At 45.1% G+C, this 11,151-nt stretch overlaps 1 protein-coding gene across 1 annotated transcript; it reads right to left on the minus strand.

Moving 5' to 3' along the window:
* Window positions 1-222: 222 nt before the first annotated feature.
* On the minus strand, window positions 223-9,624 carry LOC140739867 (ubiquitin-conjugating enzyme E2 R2-like). Its single transcript, XM_073068470.1, has 5 exons — window positions 9,184-9,624; window positions 6,764-6,850; window positions 5,460-5,557; window positions 5,198-5,332; window positions 223-2,841 (listed from the first exon to the last, which is right to left on the minus strand). Exons 1-5 carry the CDS (start codon window positions 9,358-9,360, stop codon window positions 2,625-2,627), a joined length of 714 nt encoding a protein of 237 aa, XP_072924571.1. The 5' UTR covers window positions 9,361-9,624; the 3' UTR covers window positions 223-2,624.
* Between the last annotated feature and the right edge of the window lie 1,527 nt (window positions 9,625-11,151).

Consider the following 11,151-nt stretch of genomic DNA (forward strand, 5'->3'; position numbering starts at 1 on the left):
GAAGGAAAAATTAGCCTCCAGTGTTTGCACAACTCTTGGTGAGGCTGTGCTAGTGAAAAATGCAGAAGAAATGTATCGATTCCTTCTCAGTAACTGAAGTTGGGTTATAACCACAACCCTCAACTGGTATCAGAATGGGGGCAGACTCCAGCCAGTAAGTACCATTTTCAAACTGGACAGAGGTTGGAAACAGCTTCATAGCGACACAAACACTCACTGGTGTCCTGAAAAGTTCTTTATTAGTTTTAGAAACAAAGAAATAAAAAGACTTAAAAACCAAACTCTGGATCACTCGTGGCTCCTGCCAGTGAACACAGATGAAGCAACCGTGACCCATGCTCTTGGTAACAGGAGTTCTGTTGGCTCCAGAGACGCTGCAGGTTAAATGCAGGAAGTGCGTGCGTACGCACACAGTCAGTAGCACTGGCATCCGCAAGCAAAAGGGAGACCGCACAGTCGGGCCCCCCACCTGGTGCAGTTGCCATGACTGGAGGGTACAATCAGGATGATCACAGACTGCAAGGGCTCACCGAGTGTGCCAGGTTATCAGTGAATGACAGCAACTTCCAAACTCCGAGTAAACGGCTGCACAACCGTGTGCAGGGTGACACGTTGGAAATTCTATCAAACATGCAGCCAAGCGGGGCATGGCAAGGACCACCAACACTCTACCGTCATGCCGTCTCCTTGCCATGGTGGTCCACACTCAGCAGCCTACTGACAAGAAGGGGTAATGGTGCTGGACATCCTACCGAGAACTGCAGAGTTTGGGCATGGAACCTGCAGACAAGGGCCTACACTCCAGCTATTCCCGGTTAAGACTAAAAGCCTCTGCGCTCAGCCTGGAGTCAATTGTACTTCCCTCTCTTCCAATGATCATCGCTGCCAGCACACTGCCCACCTCAGACATCCAGCAGCATTTCAGGGAACTCAGCAACCTCATCTTCAAGAGCAGAGTCTGGGCCCACAGCCCCACTGGGCAAGGCCTTGAACCATAATTAGAAATTCATTTGGGTACAGATGCCATCTTCCTCAGGGCACAGCCGGTACACCATGTTTATGGCCATGCTGTGCACAAACACAAGTGTTATCCATGCCATGAGGGGAAAATCACATCTCATGCTTGCAAGCTCCATCATTAAGTCTTCAATTCTCATGCTCACGTTAGGAATTCCCTTACTTCCCACCCAACCTCCAAGCCCCAAACAAAGTTGATGCACCAATCTCTAACTGGAGAGCTAATGCATCTGTACAAATGCATAATATTTAATTAACCATCCAGGAGTAATGCTGAGCTGGGAGAATCACTTGTACTGCGTGTTAAGGCATAAAAGAACCCCACCCACCCAAAAAAATTGTCTCACTGCTTTACTAGTCGAGGAAGAACCACGAGACAATACAGTAGAGACATTTTCATCTCTTTTCTCCCTTGCTGTCATACTTCAGAGCAGAATTTCACCATAGGCTGAACAGCAAGAATAGAAATTTAATGGCACAGGAGGTAGACAGGTGGCCCACATCCTGTAGACCAAAGAAAGAGCTGCTCACCCAATCTAGCTCTTGGTCTGTAGCCCTGCAGGTCCAGATCTTGTTCAAGTACAGCTTGAGTGTGATGTTAGGTGGGGAGGGGGGGCGCGCATAAATTGATTCAAGTCAATTTCAAACAGTTTCTCCAAAGGTAAATTGCAAAAGAAAACTTAAATGTAAACGATTTCACACCCAAGACCCATGGTGGAAAGGCACCCTCACACCAGCAACCTGTGAAGTGGGGAGAGCATCCACATGCCCAAGCTTTCAAAGGACCAGAGCAATGGGTCTGAGTGGGGAGGGCAGAGAGCAAATGGAACCAGAAGGCAAAGGGCAGAATAAGCCAATGAAGTTGAATTTTTAACAATTCTCTCAGACCCATCTCTGATGAATGAATATTCCAAATGAGGGGAAAAGAACTGGAGAAGGTGCCCCCCCACCCCATCTCCTACTCACTCTTCAGGAGAGGCTGTCAGAGGGGAACTAGCGTACCCAGGCACCAGGAAACACCAAACAACCCAGTTGGGCTGTTGGCTCGACAGCATTATGGACGTGTCAAAGTCAGAGGACCAGGATATAGAGTGGAGATTCATACTCCACCAGCACTGGGGCCATTTCCACTCTGTCCCCATCCCTTCAACATACATGGGAAAGAAAGGGTTTGGCTATTAGCTAGAAAGTATCACCAGAGACAATCTTTATCAGCATATTACATGGAGCAATGCCATAACCACCCCATAAATGTTTCACCATCGGACTTTCAAAAAAAAAATGACAACTTCAGAAACAAAGACAGGAATACAGCACCCTCCCCCACACACATCCCCCTCCCAGCCACAGGCTCACAGCAGGAAAAGAGTTTGTTCTGGAAGAGCAGCGTTGTTGCGACTCAGGGCCCGAATACATTTACTGGGGGAGGGTTGGGCAAGTGTCGCAGCATGGGTGTCAGGATTGGGTTCAGTCCCAGAGTCAGGGCAGCCACTGGCCCTGGGAGAAGGGTTGGGGGTAGGGGGGTGGGGAGGTGGGTAGGGAGGGGGCAGAAAGGAGGAAGGGGGTTGGGGGTCAGGGGTCGGCTGGTCGCCCCCTCCCGCTGTTGGTCACGATTCCTCATTTCCTGAGTCGTCATCATCGTCAAAGAAATCACCATCCCCATCTTCCTCGTCATCCATGTCATCGTCATAGAGATCATCGTACAGCAAGTCCGAGCTGTTGTCGTGTGGCGGAGCTTTTGTCTTGACGCAGTACTCCGCCAGGGTGGTCGGCACCTTCACGCCGTCCTTGTCTGCCTCTGCCTTGGTGGCCAAGACCTGTTTTCTGAGAAAGAATTAAAACAAAATCCATTTTGTCCATGTCATCCATTTTCCCATTCAAATCCAACATACATCAGTGTAGGATTTACAGATTAAGCAGCTCGATAACAGGAAGACCTTCTCTCACCATTACACTGAAACCTTCTGTTGCTTTCTCCCCAGGTCTTTACCCAGTTACCTGATGAATGCTTATTTGCCTCCAGCACCGAGTTCAACGTACACCCCACTTACACAGAGATTCTTCGATTCAGAGTGATGTCCGGGTTTCTGTCTTTGAATCTGCTCCAGTTAGCCTTGCCTACTCAGCAATCCCCACTAACTAAACAATCACAGAGCACCAACCAAAAGATCAATGCAGTGCTCTAGCTTGGCACCAGCTCATGCAGACCAGCCCGAGAGCTACACATTTCTGAATAGAACACAGACCATTTGAACTATTGCCAGCAGTGTCAGCACTCCACAGAGTCCTCTTATCCACTAAATACTGAAAGTTTACTTTCCCCAAGTGCCTATCCAATTTTCTTTTGACCATCTCCACAGCCCACACAAGTAGCAAGGTGCAGGTAATTATCTCACAAAATAGAAAGTTCTCCCTCAGCGTAACATCTCTGCTCTACTTAAAGCCCAAGATACCTTATCGTTGAAAAAGATCTGTGCACATTAAATCAAAGGTTCCTCTAACTTGTACTCTGAGGTCATTAAATCTGTTACACAATTACACCGTTAAATCTGTACTGGCTCTCTCCAAACTTCAGCACCAACTTTTCCATGTTAAATTTCATCTGCAATTCATTTCCATAAGAGTATGTACACACATACATGCACATATACATAATTAATACCAACCCACCTACTTCACAGATTCCTTTCTAGTTTCCTAAAATCCATGCCAACAATAGAGAAATGATAAAGGAAATTCCGTGTACAAGTTATGTAATGCAAAGCTTCAGTTAGGTCTGTCAAGCAATGTCTTAAATCCCACTGTGCCTGTTAGCTCCCATCCCTCCCCACCCCCAAATACACACTACAGGCCGCTGTTAAGTTATTTGGCCTACGGCTATTCAGAATATTCTTACAAACTTTCCTCCATCAGAATTGTATTTGTCACTTTCTAATCGTCTAGTACCCCTGTGCGTATGTACGGAAGATGTAAGAATATGCCTTTTCACCCCTGTTCCCCTCAGCAACCTGGGATGTACAACATCAACACCAGGTAAACCATTCCATCTACCACTCAATACCCAATTATTTGAAAGCGACATCGTCAAAAATATTTGGAGTCTGTTAACTGCTCATTTAGTCTCATTCTCTCTTTGCCAATAATATTTTAATCTTCAGCTCTCAAATCTGATATTTGCATCATAGACATTCACACCAATCCTGGCTGAATTCCCTCTTGTCCCATGAAGATTAGCCCACTGCCACCTCAAGTTTAAACTGTTCCCCATTGTTTCATTTTAATCCAATATTAGTTTAAATGTCACAATCATAGTTACTTTTACCCAAGTATTCACTCGTAAGACAGTTGAGCCACTTCATCCCTGACCACCAAATTCAAGAACCTCGGACTCAATGTCAGCAAGACTAAAGATTTGATTGTAGACTTTAGAAAGATAAGGCGAGGGAACACACAACAGTTCTCAGAGGGATCAGAAGAGGAAAGAGTGAGCAATTTCAATTTTCCTGGGTGTCAACATCTCTGAGGATCTATCCTGGGACCCAACATACCTCGACGCAATTACAAAGAAGGCACAGTGGCAGCTATATTTGATTAGAGTTTGAGAAGATTTGGTATATTAGCAGACACAAATTTCTCCAGACGTACATGGAGAGTGGGGGGAGGGTGCACAGGATCGAAAGAGAGCTGCAGGAAGTTGTGAACTCAGTCAGCTCTATCATAGGAAGTAGCCACAGAATCCAGTACATCTTCAGGGAGGGAATCATTAAAGACCTTAATGATGGCATCTATCATTAAAGACCTCCAACACCCAGGACATGTCCTCTTCTCAATGCTGCCATCAGGGAAGAGGCACAAGAGTCTGAAAGCACAAGCTCAACAATTCAGGAGCAGTTTCTTCCCCTCTGCCACCTGATTTCTGAATGGACATTGAACCCATGAACATGACTGCAGTTCTTATTTTGATTTAACTATTTATATATGTATGTATGTATGCACTGTAATTCACAGCTTTGATGTATTGCACTGTACAGCAGTTGCAAAACACATTTCACGACAAGCCGGTGATATTAGACCTGATTCCTTTTAAACTGTACCAAGATTCTGGCGAAGGAAGCTCTCCCCAGAATAATTCCACCAATTCCTTTTCCTCCCCGTCTAATACTTAAAACTACGCACTCACCTAATAATCTCTGCGTATTCTCTATCCTTTCCTTTGCTGTCTCGCCATTTCCGGAACATCACCGAAGCATCCACATTAGCAGGAGAAAAGGTGTTCGGCTCATTCAAAAGGGAGATGACACTGAGGAGAATTGTTCTGCATTGGGAAACCAGGAACACAGTCACAATCAGAGACATGGACACCTCTTGGGTATTTAATTACAGAAAATAAAGATAAACAACACAGCTCGAAAATAACCTCTATGCTCCCCAGAAGTCTGTACCTGACATTCTGCGTGGGATTCCATCTCTCAGAGGGTAGTTCACCGCTCTGGGGGTCATCGACGGGTGGGTGCAGAATTGAAATGCACACATCGCCATTCTGCAGGATAAAGGCGAGTGAAATTAACGCCTCAAATACGTCAAAGCAATCTATTATAGATGCACGTTTACTATCCTGCGATTCATTTTCTTGCAGGCATTCACAGTCGAACCGAGAAATACAACAGAATCAATGAAAAACTGCACACAAAGAGGGAAACAACCAAGGTGCAAAATGAGTAAACAGACACTGACAACGTGAGTTATAGAGTCTGTTAGTTGTGCGGTCAGTTCAGAGCTGAGGTGAGTCAAGCTATCTACGCTGGTTCAGGAGCCTGATTAAGAATAATAATAACTGACGTTGATTCAAACCCCAAGTATTGGGATACATCGGGCCTCCTTTCAGCCCAAGTATTAATCGATGCAATACCGAACCCAATTCTCACAAAGCAAGTGTCACTGCCATTCCAAAATCCACCATACCAGTTAAACCTCTGCATTTAATCATTACACCCCAAGGATCAAAGCACACACCACACCCCAGGAGGGTCATGACTTTATCCAGCCTTGTGAACACACCCTCCTAACCTGAAAAAAAAATGCAAGTTTGGACCCCAGGGTATATATAGGGACCTTGGAATACACATCAAAACGTTCCTTGAGGCAGCAGCACAGGTACACAAGGTGGTTAAGATGGCAAAGTGCTGCTTGCTTCAATGGATTACAAGAGCAGGAAGGTTATGGTACAACTGTATGAATCCCAGTTAAACCACAGCCTGAATGCTGTGTTCGTATGGTTGGAGGGTGCAGAAGAAATTCAATAGGAATCTGAAAGGCAGCATTTCAGCTACAAAAACAAAAGGAAGGTTTCCTTTGAAGTGGAGACAGCTGAAGGGTGACCTGAACCAGGAGTGCAAAATTCAGAAGGATAGCAAGAAACCCTTTCCCTTAATATAGGCGTCCATGACCCAAAGTCGTTATCTGAAGGTGAGAGGTAGGGGATTTCGATCTGGATATACTCCCCAATGGAGGGTAAGAGACAGGCACACTGTCATGTTAAAAAGCATCTAAATGACATGATTACGAGTCAAACATTTGAAATGCCATTAGCGTAGATAGGAATTTGACAGCTAGCAGGAACAGTGAACCAAAGGGCATTTTCTCTGTTGCATGCCTATGAGTTTGTCAAATTCTCGTTTCCGAGGTTCCCCTGCTTCATACCAATGATTTGTGCGTGCACCCTCTCACCTCCCCTACCCCATCTTACCTCGTAGATATTTGGATGCCACATCTTGGTAAGGAAGCGGAACGATGGTGGAGAGTAGGGGTAATCCATGGGGAACATCAGCTGAGCCTGGCAGGGAGCAAGCAAGCTGTTAAGGGGCTGAGAGCAGAAACCTCATATTCAGTCCTCAACCAAGTTACTTACTTTGACCACCCCCAAAGTACCCTTACCCGAATGGGTCACATCTGTTGCCATGGTTCATTTGCAATGACTCAGCTGGGGAACATTAAAGATCACCACACAAAATGGTAGGGAGTGCATCACTATAGTATGGGCGGCAATGAGGGAAACATGGTTACAGAAGCTACAAGGATGAGCTGTCAAACTTAAAAGCAACAAGAGTGCTCCAGACCAATGCCAGTTGCAGGTGAGCTGATCAAAACTACACACTGTCTGAGCAATCTTTGGGCAGTCCACACATGTAGCAAATAACTCAGATATGAATAGTGGATTAATCCAAAATGCAGCTCTGAACAATAGGCTCCTGCGAACCAAGTTAAATTGGAAGAACAGACAATGCTGATTTAAATCTGGTACTTGTGTGTAATTTGATGTCTGTAACACAGGTGCAAACAGGGAGGTTTGTTGGTTGGAAGATCCAGGTGCTTGAAACATTTACATGTAGTTCAAAGGAAGGACTGTAAATATGGAATTGTCCTTTGATTTTTTAGCATACAAAATATCATGCAGAGTTGGGCCAGGCAGACCCCTTGCTCCAAAGGCTGTCAGCTCATTTGTGATATTTGTCGAATCCAGACACATATACCAGTACTCTCTGGTGACTTTGTTCACACAACACATTGATGCTTGTGTGAATTACTACAGGCAGGTTGGCTAAGCCCAGGGTGTGCAATGCCAGTGCCAGCCGCTTGGAACTTAATTCAGAAGGTCAATTTACATACCTACTTTGAAAATATTCACTCACTCCCTCTACTTCCAGCCACAAGGACATAAATCTACAGGACAGCAGTAACTAAGACACACTGTTCTTTGTTTCCACCTTCACCTGTCTGAAGACAATCGCTGACCTGAACACTGCAATACTCCTCAGAGGCTCCACATGTGCTAGTGCATCAACACCCTGAAGCTCACGGGTCCAATCTACCTGTGACCATTCCGTATTTCATTGTGCAACTGTGATAACTGGGAACAAAGTATCGACCATATCACTACATCCTACCTTTGATACAAGCACAATGGAGATACATTTAAGATAACTCCCTTTTGTAAACGGCACACTGCCATTTACTAACCTCAATTTCTGAACGTCACTCAGCAAGAATAATGAAGCAACCCTGCTTCTCCACAGGAGCGTTATCAATTAGAACATGATACCAAAGTATTCAATGAATTTTAAAAAAAATCAGATCATATGCCAAAGACTTATCAATGTCAAACACAAAGTCTTAAAAAGGGTTTAAATTGCCGGTGGGTAGCAACATTAAAATCAAGGACATTCAAAACCAGAATCATAGGGCTGGGAAAGATTAGAATCATTTAACAAAGGAAAAACTGCAAAAACAGAAAGGCACTAGTATGTCAACAAGTGGTCACCCTGCCACTGCTAGCAACTCCAAATACACTAAGCAATCCATTGTTGGTCACCTGCTAAGCTCTGCAGCTAACCAATCTAAAGGCCACTGAACAGAGAGGCACCAGAATGCAATTTGAGCATGTCTCTCGCCATTACACACAAAAAAAACCAGCTAGAATAATGGCCAGTGAGCAGTTTATATTTACTGTGTACTACCAACTAAGAACCAGGGAACTGCTCCCCAGACCAGTACTCCAAAATTAAACAGTGACCGAGTTGTATTCACATCGCGTTTCATAATATTTATACTCTCAATTATCTGTCCTCTACCAGATCCACTCTCAGCTTCCAACACCTGCAGCCTCTTGTATCTACTTAAACCTTTTCTCCCATATGTATGGGGCATTGAGGAAGATTACTCCTGTAGAGACTAAGGAAAAGCACCCATAGAATCTACTGATCCCACGTCTCGCCACCCCATTGTAAATACGAACCCATCCTGGACCAGAACTATTCGAGAACCCCACCCCACACACTCCTACCCAAGGACCACGAGAGCCACAAGTCTGCTGTTCATGGGGGCGGGGAAGGAGAAAGAGGGGACATTCTTTACTTCATTTTGAGGGCGGCAAGGGGCATGTTTCGACCCAATTACCTTGTACAACATCCGTTGGGATGAAATCAGAACTAAACTACCAGAACAGTCTCCCAGACCTGTTCCATCACCGACTGGGACAAAGAAGCTTTCCGCCCTGGATTTTTCCCCTTACTCCACAACACTCCAACCCCCATCCCACCCCAGCACCGACTCCCTGTAGTTCATGCACTCACCCAAACGGGGCACATCATGTTGTGTCTGCAGCCTTACCTTGAAGTAGCCACCCTCATAATGCGTGTTCGGCGGCCCGAAGATTGCCACCTCCCAATTATACAGGTCCGATTCGTCGACCAGGGTAATGCGGAAACCCTCGACTGGCTCCTCCTGCAGGCTCTTCAGCTCCAACATCAGCGCCTTCTGGGAGCTGCTGGTCTGCTGGTGAGCCATGACCGCCCGGGGCCCGGGTCCCGGCACTGCCGGGGAGGGGGTAAACGCGAGGCCGGAACCAGGCACTGAGAGCGTCGGTATGGGGAGCCGCTTCGGCACCGCTATGCAGTTGCTGAGAGGCCGTAGATCAGGCCCTTCAGCCCCGACGTCGAGTGGCTCCTGACCGAATTTGAGGCCCTTTGAGCCCCGCTGTGGAGTAGCGCTGAGGCCGCTGTCCGGCCGCTGCCTGGGTACAATGCCCCGTGACCTGCGGCAGCCAATCGGCACGCAGCAACGAAGTAGCAAATCATAATATGTCCAATCAGAGATGACCACTACGCAGAGCCAATCACCACGCAAAATAACAACTGTATCAAATCAGAAGGGCCATGTGCCCTATCAGATTGCGGAGGGCAAAGCGACCAATCAGAGAGCCATTAGAGCCCTAGCGAATCAAATAGCGGCAGGCTCTATGGAAACCAATAACCATCAGCATCTTAAGTGAACGTGCCTGAAAGCGCGTGATTTATTCTGGGACATGTAGTTTCCTTTAAACGGTGAGAAATGTAAATTATAATTACTAAAAGGTGCTGGAAATCTGAAATTAAGATTTGGTCTACTCAAGAGAAACAGGATAAATGTTTTGGATCAATAATCTTTTGCCAGAACTGTAGGAAATAACCCGAGGTCACCCTACAATTAATTCGACTTCTGTACTATTTCCCCATTAATCTTGCTAAACTTTAGTTGTAAAGTAGAAACCGTTAAAGGTCAATCCATTAACTTTAATCCCTTTCCACAAATGCTGAATAATCTGCTGAGTATTTCCAGTATCTTGTTTTGTTTCAGATTTACAACATCCGTAGTTTATTTTCCAATTTGCTTTTAAAATATTAATCCAGTAAAGTCAGATAATATAGATTAACAGATCTTCATAAGGATCTTATTGACTGGAATTGGATAGAGGGATTGAAAAGGTGGGGCTGTAATTCTAGATGAAATATCTTGGGCAGAAGCTGCAGCCCACTCAAGGCCTTTGGATAATCAGGATCATGGTAAAATTTAGAAAAAAAGACATTTGAAATTGTGTTATTGGCTGGAGTTTAATTGACAAATGTTTGAGGGGTTCATATATCGAATATTGAATACACAGGAGTCTAATCAAAAACGAGAAAATCTGCAAATGCAACACACAAAATGCTGGGGGAACTCAGCAGGCCAGGCAGTATCTCTGGAAAAGAGTACAGTCAACATTTCAGGCTGAGACCCTTCATCAGGGGTTACATGTTATCATCTCATCCAGAGATTCAGTGTCTAGCATTATATATGAAATGATAGACATCTAGTTAGTTACCAGCTGGATGCTAATCAAATGGGTTTTATAAAAAGTAACAATACCCAGAAGTGAATTTCTGTCTGTAAATTAAGGGAGGGAAGAGATTATATTACACAATATTCAAGAGAAATTATAATCAATGGATTTTAATCCATTAGAGCCTCTGCCACACAGTGCTAGAGTCCCAGGTTCAAACCTAATTTGGGATAGGTACTGTCTATGTAATTTGTACATTCTATCGTCGTCATGGCTATCCCTCGAGGTCGAGGATGATGGTCTTTGTTCCGTTGATCTATCACAGAGTGAAGACGCCTGTGTGTGTATTCGTTTAACGTGTACTTGATGTTGCACTCCAAGAAGCACATGATACTTCACAAATCAACCAATTCCAATGGCATGGAAATCACAATTGGAGCTGATGGATTTATTGCAGCCTTCATACCCCTTCACAGCCATTGAGTTTGAAGTAACTTCGT

Source organism: Hemitrygon akajei, chromosome 16 (genome assembly GCF_048418815.1).
Source record: "Hemitrygon akajei chromosome 16, sHemAka1.3, whole genome shotgun sequence".
Lineage (NCBI taxonomy): Eukaryota > Metazoa > Chordata > Chondrichthyes > Myliobatiformes > Dasyatidae > Hemitrygon > Hemitrygon akajei.